Genomic DNA, 18425 nt, shown 5'->3' on the forward strand with positions numbered 1-18425 from the left:
GGAGCGTTTATTAAGTGCCAGACACTGGACATCAAACACTGTGACCCATGCTTTATTTTCACCAGATTTTGAGTGCTTATTGGGTACTAGAATTTGTAGTAAATATGAAGCACCTACCGTGCGCTTCTACCAAGTGCTTATGAACAAATGTGCAGCGCTTACTCTGCGCCAGATTTTTGCACGTATCTCATTTAAACGTGGGAGTGAACGTGAACCTCCAGGCTCTGCCCAGGGGCCCAGGGTGGGGACTCCGGCCGCAGAGAGAGGAGTGCACACCTGAGCAGGTGGGAGGAGGGGAGGCGGTGCCCTCTTCTCTTGGTGCCCTGCAGACCCAGGGCGCCCTCGAATAGCAAGGGGCGTGGGAGGTCACTCTAAGGGGAAGATGCAGTGGCAGGCGAGGCGGAAGAGGTCCTGCTGACCCGGCTGCCCCCGGTCCGCGGGGAGGCGGGCGGGGCCAAACGGGTGGGCGGGGCCGGTATTGTCCGCTCCGCGGGGCATGCCGGGAGCTCCGCCCCCAACATGGCGTCTCACTGACAGTTGGCTGCCGAGAGGCAGAGGCGGATCTTGCTCCTCAGGGCGGCGGCGGTGGCGGTGGCGGTGGCGGTGGCGGCGGGGCCAGGGTCTCCGGGGCTAGGGGTGGGAGGATGGCGGCTCGGACCTCCTAGGGCGGAGCTCCACGGGCGAGGTGGCGAGCGGGGCGCTGCAGGCGGGCGCGGCGGCTGTTGCCATGGACTGGTGATCGCGGCGGCTGCTGCTCGCGTCTCCCCTGGCCGGGCGGCTGTTCCTCACCGCCAACCCCTCAGCCGGGGCCATGGGCTCGTCGGCGGCCGCGGCGGCTGCAGCGGCGGCGGCCACGGACTCGGCGCAGTGGCTCTCGGTGAAGGAGGAGACCATCTTCCTGCACGACGGGCTGATCCGGGTCACCGACCTGGCCGAGCTGCCCAGCGAGATTCTCGGGGCCCCGGAGGCCGCCGACACCGACTTGGAGGTGAGCGAGGCTGCCCCCCGCCTCCGCCATCAGATTAGCCCACCCGCACCTCATTCCCGGGGTCGGGCCCTCTCATCTCCACTTCACCTCGACCCCGAGGCCCACGAAGGCTGCCCCAGCAGGTGTGTGTGGGCGCCGGGCAGGCAGGTGCGGGCCGCGCCGCGAGTCTGCAGACCACCCGCCTCCCTCCCTCCTCGGGGCCTCAAGCCCGCCGGGGATTTCAATTGTGGATTCATTTTGAACGTTCCGACTCCCAGCATTTTATTAGACCATCACCCGGCACGGCCTTGAAGCCCCGGAGGAGCCGCCGCCGCCTCCCGGGCCCGGTCTCCCTTCCCCCACGGACCCCTTGGACGCACTTCCAGGGCACACCCAGGCTGCTTAGCTTTGGGGACATTTTAATTTTAACTCACTACACCTCCCCCCCCACCCCGTCATTCCCTAGTGCTGTGCGTGTGTGTGTGTGTATGTGTGCGTGTGTGTTTTGTTTGTTTTTCTCGGGAGAAGGTAGTGGCAGCTGCCTGTCCGCGATGGGCAATCCAGAAACTACTCCGTGTCGTGCCTCGAATTGACACGGGGCCTTTGTCAGGGAAGCGGGCAGTGTGGACAGCGAGGGGGATGCTACAGCGGCCCTCGGTGCGCTATCCGCAAGGGTCACGGGCATTTTAGGCCGCAAGGCCTTTTTATGAGCTCGGGGGTCGCGGAGAAGCCCAGGCTTAGGAGCCGTGGCAGGTGCAAAAGCAAATCTCAGCAATTGTGCCGCTGGGTTTGGGGGCAGAAGGAAACCAAATATGCTGTGTGGATGGGAACTTTCCACCGACTTCTCTTGGTTTCGTGTTTGCCCAGGGGTGGCAGTACTGGCAGGATCGGTTCATCGAGGCACTGCTCCCCCTCCACTTTGTGGGGTGACATTTTGATGTGTAGGTAGCATGGGGTGTCACGAAATTTTTGTCGCAAGGAGGACTCTCTGGGGTAGGGCGCAGAGAGGATGGCTTGTCTTCTGGCTGTAAACGGAATGCGAGGAATCTTTTGTGTTATGCGGTTTTGCAGGCCCTTTGGCTTTCAGCACAACGAACATTTATAGAAATGGATTAAAACCCATTACTATGTGTTTCTGGAACGGCAGTGATGGGATCCTGTTGGCGGAGACATTTGGACGACGTGTCTGAGATGCGAATACGTTCCTCTATATTTTTGTGTCTGGATTTGAGGTTGAGGTTGCGGCATTCCCATTGTGAACTCTTAATGACTTATTTTACAGTCTGGCCACCAAAAAATAAGGCGTGTGCAAATTGGTAGGGAATTCCTAACATGGAATCATAGTTTTATTATGTCTCATTTGGGCCTTTTCTATAAAAAGCAAGGTGTGTCTGAGTGTCTTATATGCTTAAAAACTCAAGGGGCATTATGCTATGATGGTGGAATCTTTTGATTTAATTGGTTCTCTTGTATGTGAAATGAGGAAAGCAGATGCTCTTTGTTCCTTAGAGACAAAGTTCACAGATCCAAAATTTCTATATGTATGTAATTTATTTATTATTAAAAAGTGTAAGGTTAGTTAAAAATACCTGAGGTGTTAAGCTGGCTTTCCTAAGATGTTTACTGTACAAATGTACTGAGTATTTGTCAGGTATTTCCCCAGAAGAATGATTTAATAGAAAGAATCTCTCTGGCCTGGAAGATTTTTTAAAAACTTAAAAAAATTTTTTATGGTCTGACCTCTCAGAAACCAATATGTATATGGGTGGTAAACATTTCTGAATGTAGTCAGAACTTTTTTCATTTCTTTCCATATGTTATACAGGCAACATAGTATCAGGAGAAATAGCTAAGAATGTTTTTGTGGCTGTTAGGTTTGTGTTTTGCGTATTTAATGATAATAATATTGAGTAAGTGTATCCTATGTGTCAGGCATTGTCTTACTAAATTCTCCAAGGGATCCTGGTTTAAAAAAAAGTGGGGAGGGATTCTGGTAGCTAAATATTGTTACCTGTTGTAACAATTGTAAATATTGTACCCATGTACAGGTAAGGCAAGTAAGGTACAGAGCAGGTATGCAACTTGCTCAAGATCACACATAGTTGGAGAAGAGAGCCTGGACTTTAACCCAGGTCTGTTTGGTCTCAAACATATCTGCTCCTAATCATAATATTCCACTACATTTATGCATGTATGATACTCATATTTGTAATTGTTTTAAGTTTAATAACTGCATAAAGATAGGGTAATAAACAGGTATCTTTATTTCCTTTCTAGTGACTTACTCTTTTTACATTTGAGGAAGATTAGAGGTTCATCAACTTTTTAAAAACTAACTTTTGCAATGCTACTACCCCTATGAGGCTCTTCCAAGCCTCTCCTTCCACTGGACATCTGGGTGAAAAATGACCAATTTTTACAGGATTTTATAGTTATATAGAATCAGTTAACAATTTTGGATTAAGAAAGATGAGACTCAAACTGAGGTGACTAATTTATGATTGGCAACCTTAACGCGTAAGACTGCACTATCTGCAATAGAGTCTCAGAATTTTAGAGCAAGGAGGAACCTTAGAGATACTTGTTTCCCTCATTTTAGAGAGAAGTTATCTGAGATCAGGAGAGGTTTTGGCTTGGTAGCATAGCTAGTTATGGCAGGGCAAGTGACTAGACCCTGGCTTTCCTGGCTTTGAATTCCAGTGTTCTTTACACTATGTAAGTGCTGCTCAAAGTTAAATGTCAATCCGAAAAAAGAACCCATCCTAAGAAGTAGATCAGCGTTAACTTAGCATTTTAATTTAAGCAATAGCAGAGAATTTGAATTAAAAATTTTCTTCTCAGTGAATTTCAAAGGGAAGGTTTTTTTGTTTGTCTTTCAGTCTATAGTGTTTAATCAGCAAATTCATTAACAAGTGTTTGTGGAATTCAGAGGTGAGCCGAGCCCACTGTCATGGGTGTTGGGGACATAGCAGGGGGTAAAATAAAATCCTTGTTCTTAAAAAATCTTTTATTTTAGTGGGGGATATAGACGATAACAAATTGTCAAATATAGGACATATGAATAATATGTCAAATGATAAGTGCTATGGAGAAAAGTATAGCTGGGTAAGAGGGATGGAGAGTAATGGTGTGGGGAAGGGCTCTGTTTTACATACAGTGGACTGGAAAGGAAAGACCAGGATGGCATTTGAGACCTGAAAGAAATGAGAGTGTACCATATGGCTACTAGGGGGAGCACATCCCAGACAGAGGACAGCAAGAGCCAAGTCCCTGAGAGGGAAGCATCCGTAGCATCCTTAGTGTGGAACTCTGAGCCCAGTAAACAAAGGGGAAAAGGAGAGTGAGTGATAGGAGATGGAGGCCGGGTCTGCAGATCAAGTAGGGCCTTGTAGGTAAGGACTTTGAATCTACTTGAGCGGATTAAAGATGCAGAGTGAAGCTCTTTCTTGTCCTTTGAAATAGCTATCTGTATTTAATTTTATGTTTTTGGCAAAAAGTGAAAGCATGCAGGAAATTAGTTTTTAAGTGTTGAAATAAATATTAATTCAAGAGAAATAAAAAAGCAATAGCTCAAAAATGACAAATATTATTGAATTTTGCATTACATTTCATAGACCATTAGTCTTTTTTAAATTAAGGGAATTTACAAGAAAAAAGCATTAGTTTCTTTGTGGAAGTTCCAAAAGAATTCAGCTTCCTGTCTCATTTTTCTTTACAAATTCCAGGTGGGGACAGGCGTCATACATCTGGATGTTGACAGAGAAGCTAATTGACTTGCTCAAGGTGGCCAAGATATCTTTTACTCCGTAGTTTAGATTAAGTTTGAACCCAAGCATTTTGGTTAGTGTTTCTCATCTTTCATTGTGTTTGTTTATAAGGACCACCCCCCACCCCCGCCCGCCCCATTCAAAGACTTGAACATGTATGTTCATGGCAGCTTTATTTGTGTTTGCCAAAAACTGGAAATAATCAAAATGTCCATCAACAAGTGAATGGATAAACAGGTGTGGTACATCCGTATAATGGAATACTAAGCAATAGAAATGAATGAGTTGTTGATACTGACAACTTGGATTTATGCTGAGTGGAAGAACCCAGTCAGTCATACAAGAGTGCATACTGTAAAATTCCATTTATATGATGTTCTAGGAAGTGTAAACTAATCTATAGTCATGGAAAGCAGATCAGTGGCTGCCTGGGGATGAAGGCAGGCAGGAAGGATTGGGAGAAAGGATTACAAAGGTGCATGAGGAAACTTTTGGGGTGATGGCAATGTTCCCTATTTTGATTGTGGTGATGGTTTCATGTGGTATGTATACATATGTCGAAACTCCTGAAATTGTACACTTTAAATATGTGTAGTTTATTGTATGCCAATTATACTTCAGTAAAACAAGCAAAACCCGCAGAAGCCCAGAATGCTTTACTGATGTTATTTAGGAAGTGAAAAAGGCTCAATAGGTCTTTGGGTCTGTTTTCTGTTTTTAATCATGTAAGGGAAGGAACCTTTGGGTTTGGAGGTGATCAGCTTAAATAGTCAAGGCTTTGAATACTTATGTTACACTCAAGTGAAAGCTTTGAGGTGATATTTAAATTCATAAATGTCGATCTGTTCTCCTAGGAGGATACTACCACCTGTTTATCCTTTGGTCAGAATTCTTTGGAAAGTGTTTATGTACTTTTAGAGAATTCCAAATTCTAGATTTGGAAGAGTTAATGAATAAATGAATAAACTGCCTTTGTTCACCAACAGAATTAATTATCAGGTAATTAATGAGCACTAGAATAAGAGTCACTGAATCTTGGTACAGTGTTCTGTGACTTCAGCAAATGGCTCAAAATTTCTCAGGTGAAAGAATATAAAAAAAGAATGTATATATGTTTATAACTGAGTCACTTTGCTGTCCAGCAGAAATTAGCACGACATTGTAAATCAACTATTCTTCAATTAAAAGAAAAAAAAAGGAAAAAAAAGTTCTCAGGTATGACTGGCTAGCTGTAAAGTTAGGACGAAGTATTTGAGGACTGTGGGAGGCAGTATTGCCTAGAGGTTAAAGTCAGGTTTAAAGAGTCAGACTGGGATTGAAACTCTAGCTCTGCCTGTGACCTTGGGCAAGTTCAATTACCTTTAATAATCCCTGGTTTCTTCCACTGCAACTTCTTTGTCATCATTGTCACCACCTCTACCACCACGAGGACAACAGTGTCAGCATATTGCATGCCAGGCTCTGTGCTAAGCACTTCCCACCCGTTATCTCATTTAATCCTCACTGCAACTTTATGAGGTTGGTACTATTGTTATCTTTATTTTACAAATAAGGAAGCCATGGCACAGAAGTGAAGTAACTTGACGAAGGTCATACAGTTACTAGTAAAGCTGAGGCTGAAATAGATCTGTCTGATTCCAGCCCAGGGTTGAGGCTTCAAAACCATTGTTAGACTGCCTAGTCATCTGTAAGAGGGGGATAATAATAGGGTTAACGTAAGGATTAGTTAAGGATGGATGTGATTATGTACTTACAGTGTATGAACTCTCTTTGGAAGGTGCTATGTTGCTGAGAAGTTATTTTATGTATATTCAGTTAGCTGCCCAGTATATATGAAAGCAAAACTATCCCATCAACAAATTTTTTTTCCTAGTAGTGAATAGTGGAGATAGTGCTTTTTTTGGTGTGTTTGTGATCCCTTTAGAATTTTCTTCCTTCCCAGTTTGTTTGGAATCTGGCTGGCAGATGAGATAATAGTCTTCATTTCAGTTTTCCTCCAATTGTGTGCCTAGGGTCTTGCTAAATAAATCAGTTTTGATTATTATCTGTCTTCTTGGCTTCCATATTGGCTGCCATAAAATACCACCTGTTGGCCAGGGCTACTGGGGGGATTGTCATGCACCTGTTCTTTCCTAAGTCATATAAGGTACCTGTGGTGATAATTATGAAAGGACTGTCAATTCCTGAAAGTGCCCCATGCTTTCTCCTCCCTCCACCCCTCTTTCTGGCTTGTTTTACAGTGGTGATGGTGGGGTGAACACAGGAGTGTAGTCTGCTTTGCAAGATGTTTAGTCAATAGTTGTAGACAAATGTAAATAACAGCAGGTGATCAACTATGGGACAAATGCATAATTACTTCAGAAGGAGAGAAGACTGCAGAAATTGTATCACTATTACTTTGATGCTGCATTGTTAACATTTTAATGTATTCATTAAATTCTTTAAAAACCAATACATAAATATATTCTTATAAAAAAATGCAGGTTAAACTGAAGTTCCTTTTGACTACCATCACTAGTCCTGTTTCCATCTACTCCCCACCCTGGTTAAATCAATGATAAATTTTTTTGGTATATTCTTCAAGACCATTGTTGAATGTGTATGTTTATGTGTGTGTGTGGGGGGGGTGTGTGTGTGTGTGTGTGTGTACATAACACTTTTTATTATTTTTTCTTTTTTGCGTAATAGATTTGATTCTAGGGACTTCCCTGGCGGTCCAGTGGTTGAGACTTCGCCTTCCAATGCAGGGGGTGTGGGTTCAATCCCTGGTTGGGGAGCTAGGATCCCACATGCCTTGTGGCCAAAAAATCAAAACATAAAACAGAAGCCATATTGTAACAGATTCAATTAAGACTTTAAAAATGGTCCACGTCAAAAAAAAAAAAAAAAAGATTTGATGCTAGACATATCATTCTATAACTTGCTTCTTAAATTCAATGATATGTTTTGATTTTCCTATGTCTCCACATATAGATCTATTGCAGTTTTTTAAGTGCTGCACAAGACTCCAGAAATGCCGTAGCTTATTTAGCTGTTCTCCTGATGAGTGTGTTAGTTTCCTGTTGTAATGCTAGCACACTATTACAAACTTAGTGGCTCAAGACAACACAAACTTATTCTCTTACATTTCTGGAGATCAGAAGTCCTAAATGAGTCACACTGGGTTAAAGTCAGGTGTTGGCAGATCTGGTTCCTTCCAGAGGTTCTAGGGGAGAATGCATTCCCTTGCCTCTTTCACAGCTTCTAGTGGCCACCTGTATTCCTTGGCTTGTGGCTCCTTCCTCGAACCTTTAAAGTATATCGCCCTCGTCTCTGATCTGTCATCATGTCATTTTCTCCTCTCACTGACTCCTCTTGCATCCCTTTTACGAGGACCCTTGTGGTTACATTTAGAGCCCACCCGGATAATCCAGGGTAATCTCCACATCTCAGGATCCTTAATTTCATCACATCTGCCAAGTCCCTTTTGCCATCTAAGGTCACATTCACAGGTTCCAGGGATTAGGATGTGGACATCTTGGGGGGGGGTGGTCATTATTCAGCCTACCACAATGGGTATTTTGGTTGTTTGAAATTCAGTTTTTCACTATTAAAAAGGGTCCTTCAGTGCACATCCTTGCATGCCTGTTTGTGCATATGTGGGAGTATTTCTCTAGAGCAGTTCCTGAGAAGTAGAATTGCTGAGTCATAAGTGACCATTTTACATTTGAAGAGACACTGCCAAATTGCTCTCCACAGTGGCTTATACCAATTCATACTCCCAAGTAACAGTGCTTGATAGGACCTCTTTTCCTCACACCCTCATAGAGACCATTTTAGAACTTATGGATTTGCTTAAATTTATCATTTGCTTAAGTCAATGGCTTTCACTCCAAAAGATGAGTCTAATAGGTACAATTGGGTACCTGGACCTGCATGCCAAATCATGCTCAGCTGAAAGAAGCCAGGGTTTTCTGTTAGTGCTGCCTAGCTGTTATCACTTCACTTCAGAGGACTCCTCTTGTGGCTTGATCGCCTTCGTCTCCTGGCATGTACTCATGTTAGTCAGTAATCCAGTTAGTACAGACTATGTCCATATATAGGCAGGAGAGAGCAACAACTTTGTATTCTGATGGTCTGGGGATGCTGCCAGAGGCCAGCAGAGCCAGGGAGCTGCCCACCCTGGGAAGAGATGCACTGGCCCCTGAAGTGTGTTCAGAGTGCATAGCAGTTGTTAGGCAGACTATCTGGACTCAGATTGTCTTAAAATTTTCTCTCTTATATGCCAATATAAGGAGTAATTCTATGGTTTTCTGACCTATATAGAAAATAATTGATAGTAAGTTCATTATATTTTTATGCTGTCAAAACTTTTTTGATTATAAAGAAGTAACACATGGATGTTGTAGAAAATGGAGAAAGCACTAAAGGTGTAAGAGAGAAAAGAAATATCCTTTGATTGCACTGTCCAGAAATAGCCATATTAACTAATTTTTTTTACTATTTCCTTATTAAATTCACAATTTATATATATTATTATAAATAAATCCAAAAGATTTTTAGTGTTTGGAGTGTCATTTTCTTCTTTTTCTTTTTCTTTTTTTTTGCAGTGTTATTTTCTTGATAAAGTTTGGTAAATTACAAATTTGTGGTAATGATTAAAGTGTGTTTCAATCAACTATACTTCAATAAAAAAATTTTTTTTAATTTAAAAGCAACAACAATAACAACAAAAAAGTGTGTTCCTGCAACCTGTTATTATTGGCAGTTTATAATTGAAAAGGATTTTTATAGTGCTGTTATAATTCCCCTCCCAATAATGTTGGGTATTTGTGTGGAGCTTTGAGTTTATGAAGTGCTATTAAACACAGTTGTAGAATAGTTAATTAATGTTCCATGATGGGACACTTTGAAGTGGACACAACTTGAATCCCTGGTGTTTCTACTGAAACCTGCAGTCGGCTGAATTACCAGGTCAGAGCACAATGTGTAGCAATTTTAGATTAACAACAAAGAGATACATAATTTGCAAACTATTTTATGCAAATTGTAGGTTTAGCAACAGTAATAACTACAGATATGTGGTTCAAGTACTGGTTTTATACCAAACAAAATATTAACATTAGCTTGTATTTGTAATGGATCTTTTCTGTGTTTACTGTATTTTCTTTGAGCTCTGTGGTTTGCTTTACTGATTTCAAATGAACAAAGTCTCATATAAAAGATACGGCTATATAAAAAAAAAAAGATACAGCTATTTACAGGACAGACTAGAAAATCTGGACCTACTATTTCTATTGATATATTTGCTTTTCTTACTCCTGAAACAGAATCATTAAGAATGTTAAAGGAGAATCTATCAACATATTTTCATCAAAACAGTGGCCTATAATAGAATAATTACCTTCTTTATTTCTTGATACTGATTCCTTCCTGATCATCCAGTTGTGGTGTGGCTGAAAGACAACTTACTTGTTTGTTTAATCTAGAAAGGAGCAAAATGGGTGGTGGAAAGGTAAAAATACATTTGGGGAACTTTGGAGGGAGAATTTTTTTGGATGAGCTTATAATAAAAGTTTGCTTTCCCTCAGGGGTTCCGAACCTGAATAGAATTCAGGGCGTTCTGTGAACTTGGATGGGAAAAATTATATGTTTATTTACTCATACCTTTAGCTAGACCTCAGCATTTCCTTCTATTATGAATGTAGTCAACAAACTCTAGTAGTATTGGCAGTACCCGTGACCTTGTAACCAGTAGAAATCATAGATACTTTCATATCATATTACATTTGTTGAACATATCTTGAAATGTTGTTTATGCTCATCTCACCACCACTTAGAAATTATGGCAAGTATTAGATCTTGTTATTCAATGTACTAATAATGAAGCTCCTATGTTGATATCACAAATTTGTTTCTTAAAGTGTTTTGGTACCTGTGTTTTAATATACTGTAATTGGTTTCTTATAATTCTGTGTATTTTGTTTTATGCATTTAAAAATGTAACTGGAGAAGGGTTGGTAAGCATCACCAAACTTGTGAAGGTTAGAGGCCCCTGAGATAGACTGTCTGCCAGCATCTCTCCCTTTTTTGCTCGAAGTTTGCTGGCGACAAGCATAGTTTGCAATTGTTTGAAAGAAAAGTGAACCACATTTTGGAAAATCCCTTCTGTGGTAGAATATGTTATTCTTCTACAGTTTTTCCCATTATCTACTAACTGTAAGCTTTTAGTGCATAATAATTTTCTTGGGTAATCTGATCTTTGCCCATTTGCTAAATGTGGTATCATTAACCAGGAAACTATTTTTTTTAAGAAAATTAAATACTCGCTAAAAAGTGACAAACAGTTCTTTTGAAATAGAACAATTTTTTGTTCACCAAATATTTTGGTTTTTTCCCCCTTGTCTGGTCAACTGAAACTATGGGAATAAAAATTCATCAACATACTTTATATTGGTATCTTATACTGCTAATAATGAACCGTTTTAAACAGGTGGCCTCAAGCAGTAACAGTTGGTATCCCAGGAGAACATTATTTTTCAAGTTCGAAATTCATTTTGCTTTCATCTTCTCCATAGAGTACAGTTATGTGATTTTGGTTTCATTTATTGTTCAAATTGTTATTTTATGCTTGAATTGTCAAAGTTTAGCAGTTTTACTTAAGTAGCCTCCAGAACTGTGCTGTCCAGTGGGTAGCTACTACCCACATGTGGCTATTGAGCACTCGAAATGTGGCTAGTCAGAAGTGAAGAGTGCTGAAAGTGTAAAAGACACATCAGATTTTGAAGACTTCACACAAAAAGGATGTAAAATATCTCCCTAATAATATTTAAATGGATTAAATGTTGAAATGGTAATATTTTAGATATGATGGGTTAAATATGTTATTTAAATTAAAATATACTAAAATTAATTTCATCTATTTCTTTTTACCTTTTTAAATGTGGCTACTGGAAAATATTAAATTCCATATGTGTTTCACCTATTTCTATTGGCCAGTGCTTCTGTATACAGAGGGCAGCAAGCTATGGTCCTCATGGTCATATCCAGCTGTCTGTTTTTATAAATAAGGTTTAATTGGAACATAACCAGTACATTCATTTACATATTATCTGCCTTCATGCTACAAAGCAGAACTGAGTATTTGTGACAGAGACCTTATGACCAGCAAGCCTTCCAGGGGCTTCCATATATACTATTTTCATTTCGTCTTTTCAGTGGCTCCATGAGGCAGTAGAGGAGATATTTGTTATTTTAGAACAAAAGGCTTAGAGAAGCAAAATGATTTGTACAAGGTCATATAATTAGGACTTTCATTTCTTGAGTGATTTTCCACTACACCTCTGCTTTAGGTTGCACTTGATCTTAATAACCTATCGTCTCTGAGCCAGTAGTTAATGGCAGCTATTTTAAATAAGAACTATGCAGCCCAGCCTACACATGGCTGCGAGAGTCACCTTCCTAAAGCAGTTATGTTACTTTCTTGCTCGAATCTTCAGTGGCTTCCCATTTCCTGCAAAATAAAATAATAATTCAACGTAGCTATGCTTTGGCTCCATCTACCTTTCTAGTCTTATATCATTAATCCTTGCCCCCCCACTTTCCCCATATTTTACAAACTCACCACATTTATTCCTACAACCTTGGTTTAAGGGGTTCCATTGCCCTGGGGTACCCCACCTCCACCTTTGGAACACGACTCTTTATCCTTCAAGTGGCAGATCAAATGCCACTCCTCAATGAAATTTTCATGATGCCTACAGTTAGAAGCAGCCGTACTCTCTTCTGTATCTCCATAGCACTGCCTTATGTATATTAAAGTTATTTATTTGCATCTTCATCACCCTTACTATGTTATAAGCTGAGAACAGCCATTTCATATTGTATGTTGAGTACCTACTAATATAGTAGGAGCTCCAACTTTGGATATTGATTGAACTGAATGTTAAAAGGGGCATTTAAAATGTGTGAAAGAGTGTGATTTAATGAATAATATCATGAGTTGAGGACATAGGTGAGGAAAAATTCATTAATAGAGAATAAGAATAGATAGTTATTTTTGGTGAACTAAAAGTAGTTCAAGTGAGACTTTAGGAATTTTAATAATCGCAGTTATGCTTTGCATTTTAGATACGAAGAGAGAACACATCCCAACAGTTGTCATAAATGTTAATGCTTGAATGTGGATAATATGGGGTTAAGACCTTTGATTTTGTGTAGAGCATAATGAATTTTGCATAGAGAATGGTGGATTCCCAAGAGATTTCTGAAAACAGCTAGATTAGAGGGAGTCAATTGAAAATACCTGGCTTTGCTCATCATTCAAAAAATCTTAATGAATTTGAATGAATTTTTGTTTAACTTAGTTGTTCTATGGTTAGGTAGTGAACTTGAGCACTGTTGTGTTTATTTTGAACATTTCCATGTAGAGATTTTTTTTTTCAGGGTTTTCAGTCAACTGTGTCCATTTACCAGCTTTTATTGAGTGGCAGTGCCTTGAGGACTGAACTGTCACAAAAGTTATATTATAGGATTTAGCATAATCTAGTTACTGATTAGCATAATAAGGCTTGTAGTCATGATTTAAAACATTACAAAATGCTTAAAATTTTTAAAATTAAAATGTTAGAATTTTAGAAAATTTGCAAGATGTAAAAAAAGTATAAAGAAGAAAATAATGTTACCACCTAGAGATGAGTTTAGTTTATATTTTAATGTGTTTCCCTTCAGACTTTTTTCTATGCATGTACACTTACACTTATACTTCTATCTCATGTACCAGAGATATTTTAAGAAATCAGGATCATTATACATTTTGTGTCTTGCCTTTGTCACTTAACGTTAATGGTATTTGGGGGGCATTTCTCCAAAACTTTCAGTATTGTTGAGAATATAATTTTAAATACCTGCATAGATGTTAAAGTCTGCATGGTATTTCATTATATGGATGTTCAATGATTTATTTACCCATTCCTCTATTGTTGGATATTTAGTCAATTCTGTTGAAAAGTTTTTAAAATTAGGGAAGTGGTTTTATAAATAGTGAGATTCTTCTCTTTAAGTATGCTACGACACACCTATATGACCATCTAGGTTTATTTACCATAAGTTAGAATGAGAAGCTTCAGAACTGTGCTGTAACTGTATAAATTGATAGGATTGTTTCACTGTTTAATTGTACATTTTTATATGCATAATCAAGTTCATATATCTGATCATGTAAGTAATACATAAATTACATGTGAAGTCTGTGGATTCATTAGGTGCTTTATTAAAAATTTTAGGGAAGCAACACATGGTTCAAAATTCTTAAGGTTCAAAAGGGAGTTCAGGGAAAACTCTCCTTCTGCAGGAGAGAGCAGTTCCCCCCAGAGGTATTTAACGCACATACAAGCCGATGCATAGTGGATATCTCTGGACTTCAGCTCCCACTACACCCACCCTCCTTCCCTTCACTCCACTGCAGCCGTCTTGGCCCCCTGGTGTTCATCATAGGTCAGGCTGGTGGGTCCCAAGGGCTCCCTTCTTCAGGGCCATTGTTCTTCCCTTTAGACGAAATTAGCTTCCATAGGGCAACAATCCACAAAGGTGATAGAGGTAGTACTTCTGAGAATATTAGAGTATGAAAAACTTAGAAACTTAACATATTAGAAAACAAAAATAGCCATATTACCAAGGGCAGCTTTAACTCTGATAGCAGACCAGTGGGAAAACTTTGAAACAACTGAAACAATGAATCTTTTCAAACAGATACGTACAGTTATATGTGTAGCACAGTTCCAGAGCGTACAGATAGAAACCATACTTTGAATACCACCCATGGCAGAGGAGACTGGACTTTTTAGTTCAAAGGTTCTCTGGTTGCAAGACTGTGTGGTAATTCCACATAATTGGGACATACAGTGTTACCCAGAACTAGAATGGTTCTCCCCAAATTCTGATCTACAGATTCACCTTTCTCTAAGTAGTTCTGTTTGGTGCTAAAATGTCACCCGTCCTGCTACTGGAGTCAAACAGGCACTTACATGATAAGCAACTAAATATTTAGCTTGCACGGGACTGGTTTTTAAAGGTGTATAAAGTACTATATTTGATGGCTCTTTCTTTGCCTGTTGCTTTTTTTTTTTTTTTTTTTTTTTTTTTTTGCGGTACGCAGGCCTCTCACTGTTGTGGCCTCTCCCGTTTTGGAGCACGGGCTCCGGACGCGCAGGCTCAGCGGCCATGGCTCACGGGCCCAGCCGCTCCACAGCACGTGGGATCTTCCCGGACTGGGGCACGAACCCGTGTCCCCTGCATCGGCAGGCGGACTCTCAACCACTGTGCCACCAGGGAGGCCCTGCCTGTTACTTTTAGAGTGAATGTTAATATGTGGGGCCGTACAGAATATCGGATTTAAAGAAGGGTAGTATATTGAGTCAGTGACAGATCTGGGACTTCTAAATGCAGGAGTCCTTAGGTCATGTGTTGACACAGAGGGCGAGCCCAGTGGTTAAGCCTTTAGGCTTCGGCATTGACACACATATCTAGCCAACTTTTGATCACCTGTCAAAACTTCCATTTCTTGGTTATATTTTAATCCTTTTTTTTCATGACTTAGATTTTTTTTTTTTTTTTTTTGCTGTACGCGGGCCTCTCACTGTTGTGGCCTCTTCCGTTGTGGAGCACAGGCTCCGGACGCGCAGGCTCAGCGACCATGGCTCATAGGCCCAGCCGCTCCGCAGCAAGTGGGATCTTCCCGGACCGGGGCACGACCCCGTGTCCCCTGCATCGGCAGGCGGACTCTCAACCACTGCGCCACCAGGGAAGCCCATGACTTAGATTTAATTATTACTACGTCCAGTTTTTAGAAACTAATTTGTTTGTAGGAGAGTTGCACCCCACCCTGAATGCTCCCAAATAAAAGCCGTGGTAGTTGCTGTTTATCCCTCTTACTCGGCTACATCTCCTCACTTTCGGTATCTGCCTCCCAGTTAAATTCTTATTCCTTTTCTCTGAGTTTATTCTTCCCTCTTCTTATTGCCTGTCCTCTTTTAGTCACTCCACTGAGGTGACAGAAGTGGCTGTCATTAGGCCGTTTATTTGCTGGTCACATCACATCTTCAGCATTCAGAATTTGTGGAGCTGAAAAGGATCTTGAGATTATTTAATACAGCTTTTTTTTTCAGAAGACACTGAGTTCCTTTAGCCTATTGTGGTCATTTACTAAGAGTTTGGAGACTTCGGAAAATTAAATAGGTTGCACATAGAGCAATGCTACTCTAAGTGTAGGCCACATACCATGAACTTTTATCCGTAACAGAAAGGTAAGCACTTGAGAGTAAAGGTAAGAAATTGAGAGTAAGCACTTAGAAACTTCATAACAGATTGCTAGACTAGTTTTATATCTGTTGAACATAATAAAACTTGGGACTTGAATTTTGTGTCTTTTTTCACTTTTTTGGAGGTGCTAATTGATTTTATTGTATTTTACAAAACTTTTGTTCTACAATGGATTGGGAAAAACCAATCCTCCACCCAAGACAGTTTAAGAAGCACTGATATAGAATATCTAACACAATGTTTGGCACATAGTAGGCTCTCAAAAACCAATAGCTTCCTTGTTTCGTAAAAGTTTGCATTTATTTTGGGTGAGGAAGCTAGAGATCTGAGTAGTAGATAAATGAAACATTATAGAAATGGGGTGATTAAAATCGACACTGCTTGTTTTCAAATACAGGCCACTTGGTTTTTTCCTTTTTAAACTTAGCCTATGCTTTGAAGAGAGATTTATACACAGTAGAACTGTAATATATATTTGCACTGATTCTTGGAGATACTTTATAACATTTAATGTGCTACTAAACCCTTAGCTCAGCAAGGGTGAAGGAACTTAAACTCTTTGGTAGCTAGTCATATCCATAAATATTTGAGTACATCATTATGCAGTATGCATATATCAATATTATCTCCTTAGATAAGGGAAGGAAAAGATCTAGTGAGAAGCGCTGGGGCTTCTGTCAGTTTTCTCATGTCATTCAGCTTTTGGAAAGTATATAGTTGTAATATTTTTTGGCATTCCCATTTTGAAGCAATTTAATGCCACATATAATAGTCTTTATATTTTTAGCAATCCTTGGCTATTTTTTGGAATTAGTCTTGTCCTGATTTTTTAATTGAATTAAATTGTAGTTAAGCTTACATATGACACAGTGAATATAGACTATCAAAGGCTCTTAGCTTACTATGGTTTACAGGTTTGAGGGACATTTTTCATATTACTCAAGATCGTGAAACTGCCACTCCCTATTTAAGGATAAAGAAAGGTCAGTGACTGAGCCAAGTGACTCTCCTCAAATGTCACCCCTTTAAAAATTCTGTTTATAACCAATAATCCTTAGAAATGAATCCCTTTGATTTATGCAATTTCATTTTGGCAAATTTAAAAAATTATTTGAATGTTAAGAAACCTGAAAGGATTGCTTTTTGCTTGGCAATACCATCCACCTCCATATGATACCATACACGTAATGTAATAGGATAAATCTTTATCCATATAGTGAAATGGAATGACACGTTAAAAAAATCCTATTTGGAACATCCTTAATCTTATGCTGATTTAAATGTAGAATAAATATTTGGTCTGTTGGGCATATCACATATTTTTGTTTTCAGCCTCGTTTTTATTTGGACAAGGCTCACTTTTTTTTTTTTTTTGGTTATTTCATGTCTTTAAAAAATTAATTTTTAATTTTTAAATTGAAGTATAGTTGATGTACAATATTTTATACAGGTGAACAATATAGTGATTCACAATTTTTAAAGGTTATAGTCTATTTATATTTACAAAATTTTGGCTATATTCCCCATATTGTACAGTATATCCTTGTAGCTTATTTTATACATAATAGTTTGTACCTACTAATCCCCTACCCCTATTTTGCCCCTTCCCCTTTCCTTCCCCACTGGGAACCACAGTTTGTCCTCTATATCTGTGTGTCTGCTTCTGTTTCGTTATATTCATTAGTTTGTTATATTTTTTTAGATTCCACATATAAGTGATATCATACAGTATTTGTCTTTCTCTGTCGGACTTATTTCACTTAGCATAATACCCTCCAAGTCCATCCATGTTGCTGCAAATGGCAAAATTTCATTATTTTTTTAAATCAAATTCTTTTTTTTTTAAAGATTTATTTTTTTTAAATTTATTTAATTAAATTTATTTATTTATTTATTTATTTATTGGGCTGCCTCGGGTCTTAGTTGTGGCACGTGGGATCTTTCGTTGTGGCAAGTGGGCTCTTTGTTGTGGTGCACGGGCTTCTTTCTAGTTGCGGTACGTGGGCTTAGTTGCCCTGACCAGGGATTGAACCCTGCATTGGAAGGTGGGTTCTTAACCACTGGACCATCAGGGAAGTCCCTCAAATTCTTAACATCAGTGGTGTTTGAGACTGAGCTAGGATTTGAAATAACCAGCATATACCATGTTTGAGAGTAGTTTTGAAGTGATGACTTAAAACAATTTGAGATTTGAAGTGTCACTCCCTGGTTTTAGTAGGAGCATTTGAATAACACATCCAGGTTTTCCTCTCTTTCTGTTTCTTTTAGGAGTCAGGCTGAAGAACTTCAGAAGAAGAACCAGTATTATTAATCCTGTCGAGCACATATTACATTTTGGCAAATTTGGCCGATGAGATTAAAATTACCCTTCACATTTTTTTTTTTTTTTGTGG

At 39.7% G+C, this 18425-nt stretch overlaps 1 protein-coding gene across 5 annotated transcripts in view; it reads left to right on the forward strand.

Annotated features, from left to right (window-relative positions):
* The first annotated feature begins 648 nt into the window (after positions 1–648).
* Positions 649–18425, forward strand: part of HECTD4 (HECT domain E3 ubiquitin protein ligase 4) — a 190043-nt gene continuing 172266 nt past the window's right edge. For all 5 annotated transcript variants that reach the window (XM_082641387.1, XM_082641388.1, XM_082641390.1 and 2 more), the window contains exon 1: positions 649–988. In XM_082641387.1, coding sequence (XP_082497513.1) covers positions 812–988 — 177 coding nt within the window. In that variant the 5' untranslated portion in view covers positions 649–811. The remainder of the gene's footprint in view (positions 989–18425) is intronic.

This window comes from Mesoplodon mirus, assembly GCF_964341445.2.
Source record: "Mesoplodon mirus genome assembly, chromosome: 13".
In the NCBI taxonomy this organism is placed as follows: Eukaryota; Metazoa; Chordata; class Mammalia; order Artiodactyla; family Ziphiidae; genus Mesoplodon; species Mesoplodon mirus.